The sequence below is a fragment of the Pristis pectinata genome, chromosome 5, assembly GCF_009764475.1.
Source record: "Pristis pectinata isolate sPriPec2 chromosome 5, sPriPec2.1.pri, whole genome shotgun sequence".
Classification (NCBI taxonomy): domain Eukaryota; kingdom Metazoa; phylum Chordata; class Chondrichthyes; order Rhinopristiformes; family Pristidae; genus Pristis; species Pristis pectinata.
The window spans coordinates 99267820-99293897 of NC_067409.1; the positions used below are offsets into that span (position 1 = coordinate 99267820).

A 26078-nucleotide genomic window follows, 5' to 3' on the forward strand; every position below is an offset into this window, starting at 1 on the left:
GGTTTTAAGGAGTGTATTAAGAAGTGAGAGAGAAGTAGAGAACAGCGAAGATCCAGGGAGGGAATTTCTAGAGTTCAAGGCCTTGGCAGCTGAAGGCATGTTGCTGGTGGTGGAACAACTATAACTGGGAATGATCAAGAGGCCAGAATTGGAGAAGGGCAGAATTCAGAGGTTGAATAGCTGAAGGAGGTTACAAAATGGTGGGCTAAAATCAAGGACGTGCATTTTAAAATTAAGGTGTTGCTTTAACAGGAATCAGTGTTAAGTTAGCAATTACAGGGATGACAGGTGAATATGAACTTAAGATTTATGAATAAATAATTTATTCATGTTGATAATTAATTAGGTCTAATACATTAGAATTTTGAATAACTTTAGGTTAACAGAGTGGAATAAAAGAGGTCAGCCAGGCTCATTAAAATAATTAGACCCAGATATGACAAAACTAACAATTTTGACAACCGATGAACTGAGGCAGTGGGGGAGCTGGATAATGTAATGTAGATAGAAATAACTGGTTTTAATGATGGCATGACCGTAAGAAAATAGTAGCAGAAGGCCACCAGGACTATCAAGCCTGTCCTGCCATTCAGTATGATTATTGCTGATCTGCCCCGAGCCTCAACTCCCCTATGTCAGTTCCCCATACCCCTCAATTCCATGATACTTTCAATAAGTTATCTACCTCCACTTTAAATACTTCCAATGATCTTGAGAATTTTAAAGATTCATTACCCTCTGCAAGAAGAAATTTCTGTTCACCTCTGTGTTAACTGACTGGCCATTATCTTGAAACTCTTTCCCCTTGTTTGAGACTCTCCCACTACTGAAAACATCTCAATATTTATCTTGTCATACCCCCTTAGGATCTTCTGTGTTTCAACAAGATGAATTCTTCTAAATTCCAAACAGTACAGACCCAAACTATTTCGCTTCTCTTGATAGGATAATCCTCCATTTGGAATTAGCCTGGTGAATCTCTTTTGGACTGTCTCCATTACATCAAAATCTTTTCTTAAGGGAACAAAAACTGTGTGCAATACTCCTCATGTGCCCTCACCAACAATTGTTAAAAAAAAACTTCCCTATTTCTAAACTCCAGCTGCTTTGTAACATAGACCACTAAGCTGTTTGCCTTCATAACTACTTGCTGAATTTGCTTGCTGATGTTTTATGATTCATGCACAAGAACACACATCCCTCTGTATTTCATTCATTTGCAGTCTTTTTCTACTGAGATAGTCTGCCTTTTGATTCTTCTTGCTGAAGTGCATGACTTTACATTAAACTCCATTTGCTAAGTTTTCTCTCACTCATTCAATTTATATCTCATTGTAGAGTCACAATATCCCCATCGCAACATGCCCCCTCACCTGGTTTATACAGGAATAAGTGAAATGTGTAATTTTTTTGCATGTATCCTGTAACAATGAGCCAGTTAAAATATAAATGCAGCTATTATATTCTTACAAGTATTTTGAGATTATTCCATAAGCTTATGATTCAAATCCACAAAAACTTATTTCAAAGAGACAGAAATGATGCAGTAATGAAACCAATGAAAATATGGATTTTAATGTATTCAATTATTGGGAGAGGAAATTTTAAGGGGAGTGGTATTGTTTGAAATTGATACAACATATAGATGTAGAAATTGCTTTACATTTTCTTAAACATTATTGTGAAAACAGTGAGGGTTACATAGAATTTTTGTCTCTGTAGGTGCGTACTAGTAACTTTAATTACAGACCCCAGAGGAGTAGAATTGACTTATTGCACTAATACTTGATCCAGACCAAATCCACAAGGCCACATCTGAAAGCCAATCAAAAGTTATGTGGATCACTGCATGTAATAGGATACTAATAGTAACAGGCAGTATCAGAACACTTTAAGGGGCAAATAGAGAGACTATTCCTGGTAATACCTTGAAGATTTCCAAGTCAAAAGTAAGAATATTTTCTTTCCAATCTACGAGGGTGTGAATTGAGGAGATAAAACTTGAAAACTATCTGAAAACTTTACAATTTACTCTTTAGGCAGTCCCATAAAAATGCTGAAAATCTGAATTAAAAACAGAAAATACTGGAAACAGTCAGCAGGGTCAGGCATCGTCTGTGCAAGGAGAAACAGAAATAACATTTAAGGTCAAAGACTCTCTGTCAGAACTAGGAAAGCTCTCATTTCCACAGATGCTGCCTGACCTGGTGAGTGTTTCCAGCATTTTCTGTGAGAATAATGGTTGGTGGTGACAAAGATTGGTTGGGCCCCACTGAAGGAAGATGCCATGAAGAAGCCTCTTGTTTGTGTGTATGTGGGAGGGGTGGCAGAGTGGTGGAGGTGCAGAGGAAACAGTTAGAGCTTGGAAACAACTAAAATGACAGAGGGTGCTGAAAAAGTTGCAGATGTAGGTGGGGAGTGACAGGACTCAAATTAACAGTTCCTCAGGGCCAGAAGAAGTTTAAATAATGGTATGCAAGAACAGTTTAGGAAGATCTGGGTTGTGAATGGCTGCAGAACTATGAGGTTAGGGAGTATGGAGGAAAAATTTCAATGAGAGTACAGTATAAAATGACAGTATTAACATTAGCTTCCTTCTGTGACATAATCATAAAATAAGTAATCAGTCTTGCCAGCTCCAAGCAGAGCAATCTAATTAGTCCCATTTCCTTGGAGACACAAGACTGCAGATGCTGTAATCTGGAGCAAAAAAAAACAAACTGCTGGAGGAACTCAGCAGGAGAAGCAGAATCTGTGGAGGCTGAGGGATAGTTAATGTTTTGGGTCGTCCTGATGCAGGGTCTCAACCTGAAACATTCCTCGGCCTCCAGATGCTGCCTGGCTTGCTGAGTTCCTCCAGCAGTTTGATTTTTAGTCCCATTTCCTTATTTCCCCATAGACCTGTTACCTGTTCTGCCACATTCTCGTCAACTCTCCTTTGAGCTTTTACCATTTACCTTTACTACAGTAGCTAACTAACTTACTGGAACATTCCTGGGATATAGAAAGAAACTGGACCACCTGACAGAAACCCATGCAACCATAGGGGCAAACAGCAGACAACGCCAAAGGTCAGGGTTGAACTTCTGCAGCTGGGACGTATAATGGTGGGATGCGGGATGAGGCTTGAAGACGTGTTGGAGAGGCGACAGAGACTGATGAGAAGTGGCAGCAGGTTAGTGAAAATGTTTGGGCTGAACCTGAAAGAAGTGGCCTCTGCAAAGAGAGAAGTACTTACATAGAACACTACAGCACAGTACAGGCCCTTCAGCCCACAATGTTGTGCCGACATTTTATCCTGCTCTAAGATCTATCTAACCCTTCCCTCCCACATCGCCCCCTATTTTTCTATCATTCACGTCTACCTTTATGTAACGACCTTAGGAAACTCCTAAGGTGCTTTATAACTAACAATATACTTTTCCCTTTTCTAATATAGGAAACACGGTAATCAACTGGTATAATAAACTTCCACAAACTGCAGTTTCACAGAGATCAGATATTCCGTTTTAGTGAAGTATAAATATTGGTCCCTTGGAATGACTACCCTGCTCTTCAGATTAGGTTGATGAGAGTGAATGGAGTAGAGGCACATGGACAAAAGTCATGATTGCCGGTGTCCGAACGATCCAGAGATGATGGAAGGGCTCCAGATGGAAGAGAAGACAGGATTCCTTCATCCAGTTCTGATGGTTTAACTCTACTTTTCACTGTTGAGGTTGCGCTCTCTCGCTTTCCCTCCCTTCTCTCAGCAGCCTGCATCCATTGATGAGGAGCAGTGAAGGGGGACGGATCACATGAGCCCGCATCAAGAGGGACAGCGCCGCTCGACGGAAAATGCAGTTCCTTCCTTCCCCGGCCGCCTGTCCAGTGAGGGGGTGACCTTCCCACCCTGGCAACTACAACCCCCACAATGCTCCATTCCCGTCGGCCGTTACGCAGGTCCAGGAAAACCCCGCCCTCCACCCGTTCCCGTCAACGGTCGGGGAGCGGCAACGATACTCCTCGGCGCGCGGCCGGGCGTAACGTTGAACCCGGCCGCCAAACCAACGGCTCCTTTTGAAAGGCTCATTTCATGAAATACATGCTATTCTAACATTAAAAAATATTCTAACGTTTAAAAAACATCAAAATAAAGAGGGGAAAGGGGGCGGGGCAACCGCCTTATGAATATTAATGACGGGTTTGAATCGGCCGCGCGGGTTGATGAATTATTCATGAGGCGGCCGCGCGCCTCTCCCGCGCTCTGGGTCCCGTCTCCATTCCGTAATGGCGTCAGTGGCTGAGGGAGGGACGGAGTGACAGCGGGCAGACACTCCCAGGATGCTGCTATTCTGGTCCGAAATTTGAAAGAAAAATAAAGATACGTGGCCTGGACTGGATTTTATTTTTCTTTCTTTTAAAAAAAAGAACTAAGAAGTTGTTCTTATTTGTTTTCTCCGTTCCTGGGGTTTTGTGCGTGTCTGTGTGAAACAACGACAACTGGCCGGGAACATGGATCCCGCGCTCCGGAGGCAGAGTTCGGGCGTTGCGAGGTGTAAAAGTAGTAAAGTGAAAGGCGGCGGCAGCGGCATGAGCGCCGACGAAGTGCAGCGGCTGGATTCCTGCAGGGAAGGAGGGGGACATGTCTCGTCTTCCCGTTCTTCCACGGTCTTGTTTCCCAGTGGGAAGCTCGGCGGTGCCATCAGTTGGAGCAATCACTCCAACTCGCTGCTTTTGAGGAGGAGACGGAGGAACCTTTCCACGGCGACTCCTTGCTGTCACACCCGCAGCTTGGACCGCAAGAACATGCCGGGACTGAGGCAGAGGGTGTTGAGTGCGGCTGAGAAGGAGTGGGTTCGTGCCGACGTACACAGGGGCTGCCTGCACGTCTTCGACAGGTACATGTCCTCCTACCTGCGACCTGTCACCTGCACCCTGGACACCACTGCAGCCGAGATAGCCGCTAGGTTGCTGCATCCTGGCCAGCAGACTGGAGGATGCAAGGTTAAGGCGATGCCAGCCGACGGCGCAGGAATTGCCAAGTTGTGCACCATGGACAACACGGCTGGTGGCAGGATGGGGGTACCGAGAAAAATTGCACCTGCCTCATTGGCCAGACCAAGGCAAGCGGAGTCTGTGAGCACAAGACCAGAAATTGCTGCCAGTAGGCTTGGACAGTTGGGCATTCCTACTCATGGAAAAATGAGATCGTCATTGAGCACTGGTACCAGTACTGGGAAGCGCTCAAATATTTATACCATAAAGTGCAGGAAAGATGATGCCACCTTTGCAAGGATTGGAGTGTCATTGGACAACAATGCTGCACAGAAGGAAATCAACACTGTGAGCTACAGGCAGGTGCATTTGGTACCAGCCACTGCCCGAGAAGAGCCAACATCTGATTCTGAAATTAGCAGCCTCAAGTCTTCTTTGAGTGGTAATACTAACCGACTCAAATCGTTAAACAATTCTTTTGTCAAGTTGATGGCTGTGGACACTGTCGCTGCTAAGCGTAGACCTTCACTGGACAGCTTTACCGCACATAATGATTATGTGCATGGTGATGCTACAAATGATACTATGACCAAGGAAGAATGTCTAGACAAGCCTGAGCTGAGGCAAGATATCCTTGCTGGCAGACAAGTTCTGTGGGACTGCGATGATGGCAGGCTGAAGTCCTTAACCTTTGGCACTTTGAGAATGGGGGCAAATGATGGCTTGCTTACATCAATGATATATGTGCAGCTTCATGGTGAAACAACCAGGAGGCTGGAGCCACATGAAAATCCTCTTGAAATTCAAAATGAGTACCTCTTTAAACTTGGATTTAAAGATCCTTGCAGGGTGCAAGAGGAAGGAATGGATGTTGAAATTGGCTGTTTGATTCGATTTTATACAGGTATGATAGCTGTGTATCATTTTTCCGTTGCTGGCGATTTAATTTTTTGTGAAAAGAAATGGTGACTGAAAGTCGATAAAGTTTGTTGGCAAAAACGCTTAGAAATGCCATCAAAGTTGATTAACTTGTTTTATTCCCATGTCAGGATGGCTTCCTCCCCAGCCAACTCTTTAATGAGTGCTGATTTTATTTCCCTTGAGGGAAGAGAAAATGGTAGATGGGTAATTGTTGTTTGCTGTGTTTAAATTAGTTTTTTGGGCAAATATTTTAGGATCTTCTTGTAGTTGGGCATGTAAAAATGTTGTGAAGTGAACTTGGATTGCAGGGAGAGGAGAATTTAATTGTTAAATGTTCAGTTATTTTAAATGTTTCCATTTTTCTTCATGACATAGGAGATGGCCATTTTGCTCATTGTATTGGTGCTGGCTCACAGAACGATCCCATTCCCTCATTAATTTTCATGCAACCTATTCTCCCTACATTTCTATTCACTTCCCCAGATTCTGCCACCTACCAGTGTAACAGACAACACATTACATCAGGGTTGAATCTGAATTGTTGGTGCTGCAAGGCAGCAAGCTCTACCAGCTGTTACTGTGTCGCCTAATTATTTATTACTATTTAAAACTATTAACTGCAAATAACACTGTAATCACAAAACAGTTAAATTTTGCTGTTACAATAATGAATAAAAACCGTTATATGCTAGTCATTATATTACATACTTTTAATTTGGTCATGTAACCTCTGTGTCGTTGGATTGATATTCAAGTGTGTTTCAAATGTGTTTACTGGAGATTGCTAATAGTAATGGATTTTATCATCACTACAGATAGTTATTACATTATTTAGGAACGTAAAATAACACTTATCTACATGATCTTTATTGTCATCGTTTTGCATGATCAGTGTTCCTTTTGTATGTTTTGGACAAATTTTCAATAATCTTTTGCGGCATTAGGAACGTACATATTTTGCCAGCTGTCAATGTTTAATACATGAAAGAGATATTCCAACAAAATATTTAATTCATAGTTTGATTTTTGCATGTCCACAGAGGGGGGGGGGGAAACTCTACCCAAATAAGGCCAATAAATATATCATTAGGGTTATGTTAAAGGGACTGCATAGGTGCAAAGTAATGACACTAAGACTGCAAGTGGTTTAATTTGCAGAGTGCTGAGAGAAATTGAGATTAAAAAGGTTACCTGAATGCCATTTAGCTGACTTGGTTACATCTGTCTTTTCATTTTGGTTTCAGTCTTCAAGTGCAGTCTTGAAATTAATTTATCAATAATGGCTAAAATAGTTGTTTGCATTAGTACACAGATAAAATGAAAATCTCATGAGAGACTTGGAAATGATAAACTATACCTTCATGGAACTATTAAATTGTAACAGATTAAATTGAAAAGACTTTAAAAAAACCTTGGAAAAATAGCAGAGTTCTAATGGACAAGTATTCAAAAGCATCATCGGGTGCATCATTGAGACGTTTGGTTTGTAGTTCCAGTTCTGCTTATCATTTATCATTGATACGTGCCAAGAAGGTTTCCTGCAACTAAGAAAATAATTGCTGATTGTTCAGACAGATGTTTTCCTCAAGGGATGCAACCTCGCCACACCATACATTAGCTTCATTCATCTGGAACTTGTCTTAGTGGTTCAGTGCTCTGAAGTTTCTCTGTTGCATGTAGTTCTTGCAAGGACACATGGCCAATTGTTAATTTAATTTATTTGAAGTGTATACATTAGATCTTCCACAAGTTCAGAATATTTAATGTACTCAATATCAGTTTTGTTTTAAGTCAGTAGTTCAGTATAATATGTAATTTGGATAAATATTGGGTATGTTCAGACTAGTCAGAGCTCATAAGAATCAATTTATACTGAAATGTGGCTGGTGCAGAACAGTTGAAGCAATAGAAACAATATTTCTGTTTCAGAGTGGTCAATCTGTGGGAAGGTTCCTTAGGGAGATGATGAAAATGGTTAACACAGATTAATTCAAATACAAAATGAGATTTCTTTAAGAAAATAACATTTTTTGATGCAGTGTATGAGCAATTTGAGACATGATAATATGTTAAGTGCAGCATGTTCTGGAGAAGCAGATGACTTATAATCTTCTTGATCCAAAAACACTACTGCACTAACGGTTTTCCTGATCTTGTACCTGTATCTGTTGTAGACTAATTGATTGCAGCTGTAGTTAGTTGACAATTTCACTATTGTTTAATTTGTATAATCATAGCAGGATGCTTTTCAACCCATTGTATCTGTGTTGGCTGAAAAAGCTACCCAGCCCTATCCCACCTACCTGTTCGAGGTACAGAGCCTGGCAGTCACGTCCACCACTCTTGCAGGCAGTGAGTTTTGGATTTCAACCAATCTCTGGATGAAAAAGTTTGTTCACTTTTATTCTCCTATCAATTATTTTAAACCATGCCCTCTGGTTTTTCACCCCTCTGTTTAGGAAAACAAGGCTTTCCTACTTGCATATGTTATAATTTTATACACCTCAGTTAAGTCTCACTCAGCCTCTTTTCCACAGAAAGCAATCTTTCCTCATGGTTACAATGTTCCTATCCTGGCAATATCCGTGTAAATCTCCTGTGCAGTTCCTCCAGTTCAATCACCTCTTTCTGTACTGTGCTGATCAGAACTGTGCAGTACTTGAACTGTGGTGCAACAGAAAATGCTGGCAACACTCAACAGGTTAGGCAGCATTTGTGGAAAGGAAAGAAATGTGGCTGTGGAAGCCAGTTTTAGTCAAAAACATTGAAGACTAGAAGGGTAAATGAAACCACTGCGGATGAGCAAGACAAAATAGATGCGAGTGTGGAGGTGGGCTTCTTCAATATAACCTTTGAGGTAGTAAATAAAAATTAAAATAACTGCAGGTGCTGGAAATCTGAAATAAAAACAGAAAATGTTGCCTGAGCTGCTGAGCGTTTCCAGCATCTTTTGCTGTTATTTCAGATTTCCAGCATTTACAGTTCTTTTTAGATTTTCATTGAGTGTTGTTTTCAGGATGGTAGAAGGTGAACTAGAGAGATGTTGGCTTTATTGCATCTGGACTTCTTTTTCACTTGTTACTGCTATCCAGGTGTCTAATCACAGGATAGAATCTGAAAAAGTATATACTGTTTAAAAATTTAATTCAGTAACCCATCAAAGCTTGCAGAAGAATAAGAAAGTTACTAAAAAGGAATTAATAATTTCATGGAAGATGCATTATTTTCTAAAGAATATTGGTTGTATGACATCAATCACATATTATGTAAAGGTATTGCTTGTTGCATCAAAGATATCAGAATATTCCTGTCACATTATATTTTGCCTTCACTATCTTTGCACCCACTTTGATAAACTTTACAAGTATAGCAGCTATAGGCAAACTTTGTGCAAATAATATGATAAAATTGTCTCATTCTTTCCAGTTAAATCTTGAATAGGATTCACATTTATTACTTGCCTATTTTTATAGGTGTTTGCACTGACATATTAATATATTCATAGTTTTTCCTAAAAATATTGCTTTCAATGTTGTAGTATTCACAATAATTACTTGCAGCACATTTTAATTGCTGATGTACACAAGTTTTTTTGGCATGAAAATACTAAATCAAGTGAATATTGGAAGTTTGAATATATTTCTTAGTACAAAGCAGACTCCAAGAAATGGTTTGTTCTTTATATCTGTTCTTTTACATTGACCTGTCTCATAGGAGTTAAAAGGCCAAATTTACTTATGCACAGAACTCTGACTGATGTCCCAGACCCACAAAGGTCCCCTTTCTGAATTTCTCTGGCATCCTCCCCTGTCAATCTATGAAGTGGCTGTAGATATTGAAGAAAAGACTTTTCTTTATTTTGATGGTTCATTGGAACCCCCCCCCCATTAAGTGGAATAATCCAGAAAGAGTAATGTGATGTCAGTAGACACATGGTATAAGCCTGTTTAATGTTAAGTCTAAGAAGAAGTGAAATTATTACCTGGGGAAAGACATCAAGATGCTTAATGAGTTATGTGTTGTAAAACTATAGATGGAGAGATGGAAATGGACACAATGGCTGAATGGCTTATGTGCCATAAATATTCCTTCCTTGTAATTGTGTGCATATTTTCAGTCAATTTTGTTGTTAGTGCCACAATTGCATTGACTGTACAGAACTTTGGTTAGGGCATTTTGTTCCCATGATGCCTCCTTGAGCTCATCGTTAACTTAAGTTGATTCTGGGGTAGAGTTTGAATCTTCACATTCCATGTAAACTTGGGTAATAAACAACTGCCTGTAATTGATGAAAAGTGCCTTCTCCAACTCAATATCTCAAACCATGTTATGTATGTGGGATGAGATCTATTTTGGACAAATTGGACTAAAATAAATAGAAGATGAATATGGGTGTAATGTGGGCAAATGGGATTAGAGTAGAATAGGCATCATGGTCGGCATGGATGAGATGGGCCATAAAGGCCTGTTTCCATGTTGTACATTTCTATGATTCTATCTAATTTTTTTACAGCTTCCCCTGCCAGCTTGTTCAAACAGTGGTCGACAGTGCAGACATGAAGCACATTTAAGTTTTTTGTGACGAATAAGAAGACTTAAGTGATTGGTTAATTAAAACATTTGCTGCCTGTCCAGCAGGTGTTGTGTTGATTGTGTTATGGCAGAGAGCTTCACTTGCTTTGCTCTGCACTTTGGTAATTGTGGATGACACCCATACTTTATCATCCATTAAATGTATTTGTGAGAACTGTGATTTCCTACAATGTACAGCTAGCTGGTGAGCCATGTTGGGACTTGTTCGTAACTTTGTTCTTTTAATGTGATTAGAGTTAAAGGTAAACAGGTTATTTCTTTCCTTGTGCCAATATTTCTTGCCTTCTCGATTGAATAAATGATTACTGCTTTGTTACAGTTCCATGAGGGCTGAATTACTGTCAAAATTTTATTGATTTGATCCTTGCATACAAAACCAGCTTGATCAATTGTGCAGCGAATATCTGCTGATTTTTGCTGGCTCCACACATGCCCTTTAGATGCACTTGCAACAAGAAGTGATTATGAAGATGATGCAAGAAATTTTGGTGATTTTTGCCTCTTGAAACATTGTGGTGATTAGGCAATTTTATAGTGTTTTACTGTCTCATCTAACTGTTATAAGCTAACTTAGCACAAACAGGGTTAAAACCTGGTATCTTTTCATATGGCTCAGCTGCCACTAGCTGAATCAGATGAGCTAGGATGATCATTTTAAATTAACATAGCCCCTGCGTCTTGCTGCAAAATCATATGTTGCAACAATAAAGATCAGCTGTTATTCTCTGTACAGTTATTTTAATCAGTTAATAATGTGCGAATGCTACACCTATAATGTGCATTTGCATCATTTGTACACACATGGAACTTCATTGAACATATCTATTAAATTATAAGCTGTGAACGTTTACAAATGTGGTTTGCCATTCACTTTATACAGTTACTAAAGAGTGGTGGAATTATTTTTACCAATATATATAGGTGAACTAGAACTAAAAGATAATTCAGTTTTACTTTTGGGGCTGGAAAGTGTTGTGCTTTCTCCACACATAGCTGGTAGTATGATTTTTGTTTTGTTAACGCAGATCCAGACAGTTGTTTTCATGTTTCCGATTTGAAAAGTTTTTGCTGGATTACAATGTCCCTGTCCTGATTAAGACACTTTTTATGGTTCGTTGTGACATGTTGTTAGCTGTGCTCCTCTGGAAAATCGAAAGAAAATAAATATCTTTATAATTGTCTTTTCTATTTGGTAGCTATGTTCACAGTCTGAAAGGAATAACTTCAAATAGAAGGCACCTCCTAAGACCCATGTTATTTCTTGAGACCAGGCCAGGATTACCATGGTAACAATCAAAGTTGTGATCAGCCCTTTAAACTCAATTCAGAGTAGGGTCTGAGAGAAATTCTTCCTGTGACAGTTAAACTTCTTACATAATGCTGCATTTTAGACTTGGAGCACTGTCATTTAGAGTCATGCTTTGAATGTTCGCAGACCAATTCGAAATATAAAAGGATCTCATAAGAGGTGCATAAAGAATTTCTGGCATTTTCAATAGTCACCACTATTATTAAAATCTCCAAGTAATATGCTTTGTGTAAATATGCTACAGTTACTAAGTATCCACAAATCACCTCTTTAATAGGATTTGTACATAGAAGAAACAAAATCATGGATTTTTGCAAGCTGGATTCATTAGTGCAGCAACTGTATAATATGATGCCATTGAAAAATCAAATGAATTTAGTAATTCTAGCCTATAATTTTGCATAGCATGGTTCAAAATCATCTTGAGCACCAACTACTTTGCAGTCTGTTGAAAGCTTGTAGTTGTAGTATTAGTCTGGCTAATATTAGGTAATAGTATTAATCTAGTTAATAGCAATTTTAAAAGCCATTTAGCTCACTATGTGATTAAGAAAATGCAGGCAACCCCCACTTTACAGGGGTGGGGGGGATTTCTAAGAAAATGGTGCGTATCTTGATTTTCCATAACACAAAACCATGTCATCTGTGTATGTGTTAAGAAACATGAGTTGAGAACAAATAAATTGTATTTATTTAACTTATTTTAACATAAATTCCGTGAGAGCAAATTTTATTTTGTGTCTCAAACTTTTGGGTAGGGATTTGTGAATTCTGTCAGGGCGAACTTCTGTTACCTGAAGAGCTGGAACATGCAGGACACCTGTAAACTGGAAATGAGCCACATTTGCTCAATTAAGGATGTTTGCTTCCAATGTGGTCTAAAATGTAAGAACACCCACCCACTCTCCAGCAAATGTATCTTTATAGTTTAAGTAGTTACATCAGTTTGAGTCATTTTTTTCTATTAGTTTACATCTGTGACACTGTAGTTTTCATTTGCTTCTGGAATGTGGAAGCACACCATTTGCTGCCTTCATTATTTGAAAACACCTTTGGCGTAGTATTCAATGTGGTATAATCAGACTCTAATTTAAAATAAATGTACTGGATCTTGGAGGCTAACTTGTTTTAAACATTTAAAAATAAACTAGAATTCTTTAGTGAGAATAAGTTAAATGTTAGAGAAACAAAGGACTGCAGATGCTGGAATCTAGATGAAAAACACTATGATGCTGGAGGAACTCAGCAGGCCAAGCAGCACCCGTGGAGAAAAGTGGGACCCTTCTCCAAGACTGAAGATAGGGCTCCCACCTCCAGCCCTCTTCTTCCACCTGGACTCCCCCACTGGGCCTGTTACATTCCCTGGACCTATTCATAGCCAACTGTCGGTGCTACATCAGCCGTCTTGACTTTTCTGCCCCCCCTCACCTACTCCAACCTTTCCCCTTCTGAAAAAAATTCCCTCCTTTCTATTGGGCTTCCCCTTTTCCTTTCCTCAATCTGAAAGAAGGGTCCTGACCCGAAACATTGACTGCCTGCTTTTCTCCACGGATGCTGCCTGACCTGCTTTGAGTTCCTCCAGCATCATAGTGTTTTTCATAAGTTTGCTGTTATTATTTTTTCAAAACATCACTAGTTCTGTAAAACTGTTTATGACTTGTAATGGAGCTGTCAACTCCAAGACCCTGGGCTCTAATGCGAGCTGATCCTTTAACTTGAGCTAACTTAGTCTCTGAGGGACTTAACATTTCTCCACCCTAATTAGCAGTGTCTTGTTTCATGAATATTTGTGCTTAACATGTGGTGTTTGTAAACATGGTTGTAATCTAACTATTTCACCAGTGTTTTTCATTGTGTTGGGGAAAAAGAAACTTCAATTAGTTATTTCTGGTAAGGAATATGTAACAAAAATAACATGCTGTATTTAGTACCTGTAAGATAGTGAAGTTTAATAAATTTTACTGTTATGGGCAGAAAATAAATGCACACAATGTCAAAGAAGGTGATCATATGGTTGGATGAGCAACAGCTTGTTCAATGAGATGGTTTCTAATGTGGGTCTTAGAGGAGAGTCAGTTGGAAAGATAGAGATGCTTACTAAAGAAGTGCAAGAGCATGATGATTAGGTTTCACAAGGTGTGGGGAGGAGAGTAACAATAAAGGCCCATGGGAGCTTGAGAGGGCAGGAAGTATTGCTGGTTGGAGAGAGCAAGACCTTTAAGAGAATTAAGTACAACATTTCTAATTATTGATGGATTGGCAAAATACAAGTCTTGTAGGTGTGCATGTCTAATGTTAAGAGTATGTAGAAAAGCTTTGGGTGAACTTGTTGAGACACCTCATTTGGTAAGAGGTCAGCTAGTAAAGTGTTGCCTTAGCCAGACTGGGAGTGACGAAGGCATGAATGAGATAGATGGACCAAGGTATTTGTAATTAGAAGATTTGAAATCAGAAACTCAACATTAAGTTGGTTAGGGCACCAAGGTCGTGAGCAGTCTGTGTTTAACATCAGGGATGGTGGTTGGGAATAGAATGGATTTAAAGAAGAGGGTGTAGAATTTATGACTGGTGCAAAATTTACTGGCTGGTCTCGTGCCTCCTTTACGGGATCTTGCCAAAAGCCCGGGGTATTCCAGAGCAGCAAGATAAAAATCATTTTCATATGTAAATGAAAATTGTAGAAACTGTTGTTTGATGAAGTTGCTAATAAACTTTGTATTGGTTTATTATTGTCACTTGTACCAAGGTGCCCTGAAAAACTTGTCTTGCATACCGATTGTACAGGTCAATTCATTACACAGTGCAGTTACATTGAGTTAGTACAGAGTCCATTGATGTAGTACAGGTAAAAAACAATAACAGTACAGAGTAAAGTGTCACAGCTACAGAGAAAGTGCAGTGCAGTAAGGTGCAAGGTCACAACAAGGTAGGTTGTGATGTCATAGTCCATCTTATTGTATAAGGGAACTGTTCAGTAGTCTTATCACAGTGGGATAGAAGCTGTCATTAAGTCTGGTGGTACGTGCCCTCAGGCTCCTGTATCTTCTACCCGATGGAAGAGGAGAGAAGAGAGAATGTCCTGGGTGGGTGGGGTCTTTGATTACGTTGGCTGCTTCACCAAGACAACAAGAGGTAAAGACAGAGTCCAAGGAGGGAAGGCTGGTGTCCATGATGTGCTGGGCTGTGTCCACAACTCTGTGCAGCATAAACATGCGCACATTCCAAGTAATTTCCTTAATGTTTAACGATGTTTCTAGGAGCATCTCATTGTGATGGCTAACATGCCTCAAGGAGACTTAATCATTTTGAAGACTTTGATCATTATCTTCTAATCTAATTTTCATCCTCTCTGGGCCGCCAGCCTGATTTTTATTCTCATTAGCAAAACCTATCTTTGAGTGACCATTGTCTGGAATGGAGTTTAACCAATCAATTTTATTACATTTTTTTTCTATTAATCTTTTTCAACCTGAACTGTGAACTTGTTTCTATTTATGTTCCTTCTCATTTGTTGCTGCTTCAGCATTTTGCTTTTCAGCTTATGTGACTGGGGAGAACCTTTGAAAATAATTTCCTGAGGAATCTTTTGGACCCCTCTTTCAGCCCCACGCCCCAAACAAAATAGCTTTTGCTTATTTCACTTTTTTATGTCTCTCAGCAAATCGCATCATTTATATATAAAAAATATATTGTGGAGTGGGTGTGTTGCCCAAAGCTGTAAGTTACTCCCCTGACAGATCACACTTCTCACATCCTGCTGGCTGTAGAACACTAATTATCTGATCTAGCACAAGTGCCCATAAATGCAGCATTTGTTAACAAGACAGAAAACACCAAGACACCATTATCAATTGGATTCAAGGATCCTTTCTGAAATACCTAGAATTTTAAACAGGAAGTATAAATTAGATTTAAAACCTATGAAGAATAAAATTTTGGTTAAGGCACAAGATACGAGGAAAAAGCTCAAGTTTTGTAACTTCCAATGCTAATTAACATGAAAAAAATACATTATAGGGGCCAAAGAGGTGGTTTGGCAATAATTATTAATGATCATACTATTAAAAATGCACTTACAAATTAATGTGCTGGTCTAACTTTTTGTTTGGTGTCTTTCATTGGGAATTATCCCAAACTCATGAGTGAATATGTTTGTAAATGCAGAGTAGATCTGACTGCTACAGTGCAGGATCAGGTTATCTGACAGCTGGTTACAGAATTTGCATTTAAATGTGCATATGCAGATGCAAGAAATTGCTGTCCCATTTAATTCATATCCATGCCGACTTTTGGTCCTGGTATTGCCTCTTTAACCACCCAAAACATTGACTAATACTACAGTAAAGCACCAGACATAACTCCAAATTTAGAGAATGTTGATTCCATAGTGATTGAATCTCTTTATTACCAAATTATTGTAAAGTTGACAATTTCAATAGTGTGTAAAGTGTGGTCAGGTATGAAAGTGATTGACAGTTTCAGATAGAATATGATGTACAGTTGTAAGGCTGCTTTTTGTGAGAGAAAAGTACTCGTATTTCTCCTATTTCCTTACAACCTAGAAGGAGGCCACTTAGCCCGCCAAGTCTCTGCCAGCTCTTATAGCAATCTTGTCAATCCCATTTCCCCACTTGTTTCCCTGTAATCCATTCTCTCTTGTATGCCCATTAACTCCCACCTGATGCTCCTACCACTTACCTACATTGGTATTAATTCACAGTCGCCTTTTGACTTACCAACTAGTATTTCTTTGCAATGTGGGGGGAAGACTGGAACACCTGAGGGAAAACCCATCTCTTCACAGTAAGAACATGCAAACTGCATGCAACTAGTAACTGAAGTTGGAGTCAACCCTTGAATACTGGAACTGTGAGGCAGTACACTAACGAGCTGCACCAGTATGCCAACAAATTTTTTTCTCTTCTATTAATCAAGCCAATGAATTGGAGAAGAAAAATGATTAACATGATGGCCTGGGTTTTGCAGGAGAACACTTCCAGTTTGGCTTGGAGCCATTAATATTTACAAGGATGTTGCCCTATGAAAGCAGGTTGAGTGAACTCGGCCTTTTCTCCTTGGAGCGACGGAGGATGAGAGGTGACCTGATAGAAGTGTATAAGGTGATGAGAGGCATTGATTGTGGATAGTCAGAGGCTCTTTCCCAGGGCTGAAATGGTTGCCACAAGATGACACAGGTTTAAGGTGCTAGGGAGTGGGTACAGAGGAGATGTCAGGGGTAAGTTTTTTTTACTCAGAGAGTGGTGAGCGTGTGGAATGGGCTGCCGGCAACAGTGGTGGAGGCGGATACGATAGGGTCTTTTAAAAGACTTTTGGATGGGTACATGGAGCTGAGAAAAGTAGAGGGCTATGGGTAAGCCTAGTAATTTCTAAGGTAGGGACATGTTCGGCACAACCTTGTGGGCTGAAGGGCCTGAAATGTGCTGAAGTTTTTCTTTGTTTCTAATATTTCTCCATGTAATTGTCAACATGTTTTGGGTTCTTGAACGTACGTGAAAGCCCCAAATTTGCTGGTCACTCTTAGCCAACAATTTCCTGACAGTGCCCTGACAACTTCACATGTCCAGCAATGAAGTTCAAGCAATTCTTTAGCACCTCCAGCAAGGAAATCTACCTGCTGAAACTGTGTCAGGTTAGAACTGGAGGAGGAACAGCCACTCCATTTATTTGCATGTAGGTGAATGGCTGCAAGTGTACAAGATAAATATTGGTTCAGGGTCTTTATGAATAAATCGAGTTTAAGTATTTTTAATTGTTTTTTTGTTCCAGCTTTAGTTTGTTCTTAAATTTCTTAATCTTAGCATTTCATTATTTGATTTTTTTTAGCCTTTTATTGTGTTTAAAGACACCTGCATGCTGTATACTATCAGAAATTTTCATTGTGTTTAATTCTTTTGATAGCCAGTTAGACTGGTGGCATGCGTTACCCATAAGTTTTATTTTCAGCTGTTTCATGGGTAAGACTTGTTCTGGATCATCCACTTCCTCCCCTGCCTACCTCACTCAAATGTGACATGATTACATCATGCATAACATTGCTATCATGAATTCTTGGTTTGGGAACCCAAATTGAATGCTGGCTGCTCTCCACTAGTAGGATAGTCTGACTTAAATGAGTAAAGCAGTCAAATGTCTTTGTTTTTATGTCCACAGGTGACCTGATAGGTGGATTTGGAGAAAGTTAATTCATCAGCAAGTATATCCTGAAGCTGCTGCAATCATACTAGTAGTTTCTTTGATCCCAACTATCCACCTTGGTCATTGTCTTTCTCTTCTGCTTCCTCCACTGAGCCAAACTTTATCATCATCACGGTTACATTGCTTTACCTACATTACATATGGAAAAGATACAAGTTTTCTGTTTGAGCATGATGGCTTCAAGGGATGTAATGTTTTATTTGGCCCAATACTGAATGGTAAATTTCCCTTCCTATCCATGGGATTTTGAAGACGAGTATAGAACAAACTTTTTTTATATTGCATGTTTATATTTTGAAGGCAGTCTAAAAGAAGATAAAATGACTGATGTACTCTCCCTGTATTCACCTGCCAGAGACAGTGGATGGTCAGCTCTCAACCACCAATGGATTTGTTGCTTGGGTCTATGGGTGTCATTTTAACAAACTGCTACCTTCTCCCCCTCCTGCTACCTTTTCCGTGTCTGGGGTGTACCAAATACTCTTGGGTATTTGGATAATGTTTTATTACTCTTTTGCACAGCAGTTCATCATTGTCAATTGTACTTTCATCTGCCCAAGCCCCGATCTCTGGACTTCTCTCAAATCTCCTTTAAATAGCGAATTAAAATCTAACTCCTTGAGCAAACTTTTGCTCATCTATTCTTTTATCTTCTGAAGTGGCTCAGTGTTAAATTTGTTTGACTCTTCTGTGAAGTGCCCTGGGATTACAACCTGGTTACCCTACCTGAGCCTGACCAGATTCAACTATATGCGTCAGGTTTGGGTCAGATCAGATTTGAAAATAACTTATGATTATCAGGTCAAGTTAAACCAGGTTGGCTTTTACAAATAAGTGTACTAATACAGAGGTCTTCATAAATAATGCACTATACAAATAAATACACCATTGTACATTATAGGGGAAACATTTGTACATTATAGGGGATCCTATAATGCTTGGATGAGAGGGTGCAGGCTCTGTGTTTGTGCCAGGTTGGGATTCTGGCTGGCAGTGGGTCCTTGGGCTTGGGTCAGGTTTGGATTAGAGTCATAGTTATACAGCATGGAAGCAGCTCCTTTGACCTAACTTGTCCATGCTGACCAAGTTGTCTACTTGAGCTAGTCCCATTTCCCCGTGTGAGGCCCATATCCCTCCAAACCTTTCCTATTCATGTACCTGTCTATATGTCTTCTAAACCTGTTTCTACCCACTTCCTCTGGCAGCTCGTTCCATATACCCAAGACCCTCTGTGTGAAAAAGTTGCCCCTCAAATCCCTTTTAAATCTTTCCCCTCGCAACTTAAACCGCCCACTAATTTTAGACTCTCCTGCCCTGGGAAAAAGACTGCGATTTTATTATGCCCCTCATGATTTTAAATAAACACCCATAAGGTCACTCCTTGACCTCCTATGCTCTAGGGGAAAAAGTCCAAGCCTATCCAGTCTCTCCTTATAGCTCAAGCCCTCCAATCTGGGTGACATCCTCATGAATCTTTTCTGCACCCTTTCCAACTTAATGACATCCTTCCCATACCCAGGCACTTGGAACCGCACACGGTCTGTCAGTTGTGGTCTCCCCAAAGTTTTGTACAACTGTAACATGAAGTCCCTGCTCTTGCATTCAGTGCCCTGAATGATGAAGGCAAACATGCTAAATGCCTTCACACCCTGTCCACCTGTGTTTCCACTTTCAGGGAATTACGTACCTGTACCCCTAGGTCTCTCTGTTCTACAATGCTTTCAGGGCCCAACCACTTACTGTGCAAGTCCTGCCCTCATTTAATTTGCCAAAGCGCAACACCTCGCACTTGTCCCAGTTAAATTCCATTTGCCATTCTCTTGCCTGCTTCCCAAGTTGGTCTGTGGTCAGATCAGGTTTAGGTTGGGTTTCAGTTTTATATCTGTGCAGCTCTTTACTTGAGATGTTTTGCCACTTGCTTTTCACACACCATCATTCACAAACTAATATTTGGTACAGGTGGGGAATTTGTGCAAAACTTATTTTTATAATGCTGACACCCAAAATACACTCACTGGCTTCGGTATTGTTCAACTTGTTGCATATTTAATTGCAGTGCATGTGATCTAAAGTATGTTAATGAGCCAATGCTTGCACAAACACATTGTTTCACTTTGTACAGCCACTCTGTAGTTGATATTGGCATAGATCACAGTGTTTGTGACTCCAGGGTATTTGATAAGTAGCAGTTGTTTCTTGCTCTTCCTCTTGCACTGAAGATACTTATTTAATTCACCACTAATAATTGGTAGGAAAGGGACCAAACTAATTGCTTAAAAATATAAACACATGCCAGGCTTGAATTTTTCATTTTCAAGATTTTGTTTCCATTTGGGGTTTTTTAGATTGTTATTAGTGTTTGGCAGAATTAGTTAACTTTGTTTTTTTTTTAATAAGCAACTCCTCCAGGAACATAACTTATGTAAAATTTATGCATAATTTATTCAAGACCTCGAAGAAAAATGACTGTGCAAAACAAGATATTATTGCAAAAAAAATCCACATGTCCATGGTAGTGCAAGAGGTGGTCTGTCGTGATCCTTTGCTGAGGTAGGATTATGGATGTGAAGCTCAGTTCAAGAACCTGATGGTTGTAGGAAAGAAGCTGTTCCTGAACCTGGTGGTCTGGGACTTAAGGCTTCTCTATCTCCTGCCTGATGGTAGCAAAGCAAAGAGGGCATGACCTGGATGGTGGGGATCCTTGATGACAGATGCCACCTTCTTGAGGCAGTGCCATTTGTAGATGTTGGTGATTTCAATGGCAGGGAGTGCTGTGCTCGTGATGGACTGGACTATGTCCACTTCTCTCTGCAGCCTCTTGTGATCCTGTACATTGGAATTGCTATACCAGGCTACAATGAAATCAGTCGGGATACTTTCAACAGTGAATCTGTAGAAGTTTATTAGAATATTTGGTGACATGCCAAATCTCCTTAAGCTTCTAAGAAGGTAGAGGTATTGGCGCGTCATCTTTGTGATTGCATCTACAGATATGTGCTGGGCCCAGGACAGGTCATCCAAGATGTTAACTCCCAGGAATCTGAAGCTGCTAACTCTTTCCACCTCTGTCCCACCAATAAGAACTGGCGCGTGGTCTCCTGACTTCTCCTTTCTAAAGTCTACGATTAATTCCTTGACTTGTTCTGGGGTCAAAGCTTTAAATTATCAGATTGTTTTGTCAAGAAATTAAGATCTCATAATTTTGAAGGTGTTTAAAGGATTTGGTACAGTAGAGAGGAACTGTTTGTTCTGGTGTTGAGTTTATGGCATAAACATAATCTTAGAGCAAGGGGATTTGTGGATGATGTTGGGAACATTTTTTCATAGTAGGGTAGTATTAAAAACCAGAACTCTGCTCAAAACAACTACTGCTGAGGCTGAAGGTCTGTTGGCAATTTCAAAATCAAGCCTGATAGACTTTTATTAGGCTAGGTTTTAAGGGTTATAGAACCAATTAAGGTAAATTGTTTTAAAATGGAGATCACCCCAAATATTTTTGACTGGTTGAATGAGCCTGAAGGGTTGATTGGCCAAATGTTCTTCCATTGTTCTATCCAAAAGCCACTATCAATGATGCATTTTGGCCAGGATACTAAGCTCTTCCAAGTGATGATGCAGATGGGGACTTGATTCAGCATTTTTTTTTCCACTGAAAGATATCACCTCCTACCAGTGCTCTGTCATTTTAACTTCATGTGCAGAAGTCTTTGGAATTGCTGTTTATGGGAGCTTGCTATGTACAAATTGACTTGCCCATAGAAGTCAGAGGGTGGTTGTAGATGGAGTGTATTATTCCTGGAGGTCGGTGACCAGTGGTGTCCCACAGGGATCTTTTCTGGAACCCCTGCACTTTGTGATTTTTATAGATGACTTGGATGAGGCTGATTAAATTCTTTTGAGAATATGACAAAACACACTGATGAGAGTAGAGCAGTGGATGTGGTGCATATAGACTTCTGTAAAGTGTTTGATAAGGTTCCCCATGATAGGCTCATTCAGAAGGTTGGGAGGCATGGGATCCAGGGAAACTTGGATGAGGAAATGGAAGGGTGGGTTAGCCAGTTTGCAGATGACATGAAGGTTGGTGGTGTTGTGGACAGTATGCAAAGCTGGGCTGAGAAGTGACAGATGGAGTAAAACCTGGAAAAGTGTGAAGTGATTCACTTTTGAATTTGAAGGCAGAATACAGGGTTAATGACAGGATTCTTAGCAGTGTGGAGGAACACAGGGATCTTGGAGTCCAAGTTCATAGATCCCTCTGTTGCCCTGCAAGTTGATAGGGTTGTTAAGAAGGCGTATGGCATGGTGGCCTTCATTAGTTGGGGAATTGAATTCAAGAGCCGTGAGGTAATGTTGCAGCTCCATAAAACCCTGGTTAGACCACACTTAGAATACTATGTTCAGTTCTGGTCACCTCACTATAGGAAGGATGTGGAGCTTTAGAGAAAGTGCAGAGGAGATTTACCCAGATGTTACCTGGATTGGAGAGGATGTCTTATGAGGATAGATTGAGTGAGCTCAGGCTTTTCTCTTTGGAGCGAAGGAGGATGAGATAGCTGTGAACAAGATGATAAGAGCCATAGATTGAGTGGACAGCCAGAGATGTTTTCCCAGGGCGGAAATGGGTAACACAAGGGGGCATAATTTTAAGGTGATTTTGAGAAAGATACAGGGGTCATATCAGAGGTAAGTTTTTTTTTACACAGAGTGGTGGGTGTGTGGAACATGCTGCCAGGGGGTGCTGGTAGAGGCAGATACATTAGGGACATTAAGAGACTCTTAGATAGGCACATGGATGATAGAAAAATGGAGGGGTTTGTGGGAGGAAATGGTTAGATTGATCTTAGAGTAGGTTAAATGGTCTTCACAACACCATGGGCTGAAGGGCCTGTACTATGCTGTAATATTCTATGTTCTATGTTCTAAATGCACTTAGAGGACGATGAATGTGTTGAAAAATTTTTGAAGCAATATTGCTGAAGGGGGGGGCTCCAAATTTGCCTAATTTACACATTGGCCATGATGGTATTCTTCCCATTTTCATTTTCTTTGTCTTAGAACATAAGTAGAAATTTACAGCTAGATTATCATTTATCTGAAGATTTACGTCAAGAGTAATTTTTTTTTACTTGCCATTTTTGATTTGCACAACAAATAATTTCCAAAAACCCTTGACAAAAACTTGCTGTAATAATACAGGTATACCTACAGCAGAGTTTTTGTATCATTGGCTCTGGAAGTCGGTGCATTTGATTTAATGGAGTTGTTGACTCCACCATTGCCCATACAAATTAATGAGTTCTGTCCTCCTCCTCATGCTATCGTTGCACTTTAGCATTTGTATTGCTTCTGAGGTTGAGACTGTATGTTTTAATTTTGTATGCATTACACTATAAAGGTGCTCCGAAGTTCAATAGGTGGTTTTGCCACCAACTACAGAAACGGTAGCCCCGGAATACTTGTTCAGGATTTCCCTTAATTATTTGTTCATCAGATTCTTCATTTTCTTTCATGTAATGTCAAATACCTTTTTGTTTTTAACCCTATTTGCACCAATCTTTTGTTGTTCTGGCTTTTTTCACAATTGTCAGGGCACACCTCAACAGATTTTTCTGATAAATGGGTTTGCTCTGTTATCTATATGCATATTTTGAAAACCATGTGTAAAATCGTGTAGACCAGATGTATATGATTGACATTTATCGCCTGCATGGAATTTAAGCTATTGGAAAAAATATCAAGAATAATATTTTTTAGGTAGACTTAAAGGTTTTTTTTATACTAGTTAAACCATAAATTCAAATTCTACACATAAACAGCTGTATAGTTTAGCTGAGATCTTAATTCTGGATGAATATAAAAGGCATTGAAAGAAAGAAAGGATGTAGTACTTTGCCACAATTAGATTAGCTATTTTAAATAATGAAATCTATCTTTTTATTATTTTTCATATGCCAGTGAATGTTGTGGTTATTACCATCTTGGTGCCAAATGAACTCCAAGTAAACAAAAACTCAAGATAAACACTTAACCATTGTTCAACTTTGCTGAAAAGCAGAATAGAAGCCAGTGGAAAACATCAATATCAAAGTAACATAGTGGAGCAACACAAACAGTTCCCGTAGTAACGTATGTAAAGATTGATAGGTAAACAAATGTTTGGGGTTGGGGTGGAGCTGAAGACAGGAGGTGAGGGCATTGGAAACTGCTTACAACCATACTAGCCTGGAGTTGATGGTATTAATACAGGGAAAACAAATAAAACTTTGTGAAAGCCAGTGACTGAAACCAAATTGAATTCTAACCAGATGACCCCACCAAAGTTGTTTGGAATAGTTTTCCTCCGGATGTTGTTCATTGTAATATTTTTGCTAAAAAAGAATCCATTCAGAAACTTGAACATTATTGAAAATGTGAATTCCTCTAATTTAGTGGCAGGACAGAACTTGAATTTAATGCATTGGCAGTGCTCTGGACTGGCTTTCTGACTTGTTGCCAAACTCCATTCACAATGCAGTGAACACACAGGAAGTTCTCACATTCATGGGAGAAAAGAGAGCTGCAGAGCAGAGAAGCAACTGCTAGCCAAACACGCCACTGCCTCTAAGAGCAATCAGGCTACTTGTGATAGTCTGTACTTTGGAGTTTACTGCACTAATTGACCTTTGATTTGCTACTGTATGCTTTTAAAATGACAACTGTATTATGAGCATAGTTGCCAGGGTGCTGTGACTATGGTTTGAAATGCTGTGGCATTTTGTAAAAGCATTTGAAAGGTTTTGCATGAGTATTGGACTGTTATATTGTAGTAAGCTAATTAAATATGTGTACAGCAATGGTCACTCAAAGTGAAATTGCTTTTATTTTATCCTTCACCTCCCTCGTTATCCACATCTGTGCCTTTTTTCCATTCAAAACCTTTTTTCTTGGAATATATCTGTCCTGCATTGTCCTTATTTCCTGTAGAAATTTCTTCCATTTCTCCTCTGCCGTCCCTCCAGCAGATAGAAAAAGAGTGCCAGAGTGACAATGTGAAGATAATTATGGGGGATTTTAACATGAAGGTGGACTGGGAAATCCAGCAAGGCAGTAGTACTCAGGAGAGTGAGTTTGTGGAATGTCTAAGGGATGTTTTTCTGGAGCAACTTATTGAGGAGCCCACCAGGGGATTGGCTGTTTTGGATTGGGTGCTATGTAGTGAACCCGAGGTGATTAGGGAACTAAAGATAAAGGAACCACTGGGAACAAGTGATCACAATATGATTGAGTTTAGTTTCAAGTTTGAGAAAGAGAAGCTGATAACTGGTGTATTTCAAAAAGATCGAAAGCGCTTGGCGCGGCAATTGATGGGAGCACCAATGCAGAACAACTGCCCCCTGAAAATTGACGATGTATTTCATTGCTTCCAGGGGAAGCTGGGTGTGGCTAATGATCGAGCAGATCTTAGCAAGCTGGAAGATTACCATCGAGATTTTGATGAGTGGCACCTTCTTCGTAAGATCGATCGAGAAGAGGTTGAGGCAGCACTAAAAGGCATTAAGGAGGATAGTGCTGCCGGCCCTGATGGTATTGCTAAAAAAGATCTCCAGCAGCTGGTCGCAAATGACGAGAATGTGCTTGCTCGCCTATTCACATTGTGGCTGAGGTCGGGGACCATCCCAGAATGCCTGAAAAAGAGCCGGACAGTGTTAATCCCTAAGTCGGATAGTGAAGAACTGCTCAAGAGTTTGGACAACTGGAGACCTATTACTATAGGTCCGATGATGTTAAGGCTCTTTACAAAGATCTTGGCTAAAAGGTTGAGCGAATCCGTAAGAATAAGCTCAAGACAGAAGGGATTCCTATTAAATACACCAGGCTGTAATAAGAATATAACGATCCTAAGAAACATCATTAAAGGATCGAAGAGGAATGGCAAGGAGTTGGCCGTGCTGTTTGTAGATCTGGCTAAGGCTTTTGACTCGGTCGGTCATAAGTTGATTATGAAAGCCCTGCAGCGAGTGAGAGCACCGAAAGTCTTTATTGACTTGGTCTTAGATCTTTACTCCAACACAACAACTGT

General features: G+C 39.9%; 1 protein-coding gene across 2 annotated transcripts in view; it reads left to right on the plus strand.

Moving 5' to 3' along the window:
• The first annotated feature begins 4198 nt into the window (after window positions 1–4198).
• The window catches only part of LOC127570841 (PH domain leucine-rich repeat-containing protein phosphatase 1-like), a 154937-nt gene continuing 133057 nt past the window's right edge, over window positions 4199–26078 (plus strand). Inside the window, exon 1 of one of the 2 annotated variants that reach the window (XM_052016709.1) lies at window positions 4199–5881. In XM_052016709.1, the coding sequence (XP_051872669.1) occupies window positions 4495–5881 (1387 nt within the window). In that variant the 5' untranslated portion in view covers window positions 4199–4494. The remainder of the gene's footprint in view (window positions 5882–26078) is intronic. The other variant, XM_052016710.1, reaches the window with a different exon arrangement.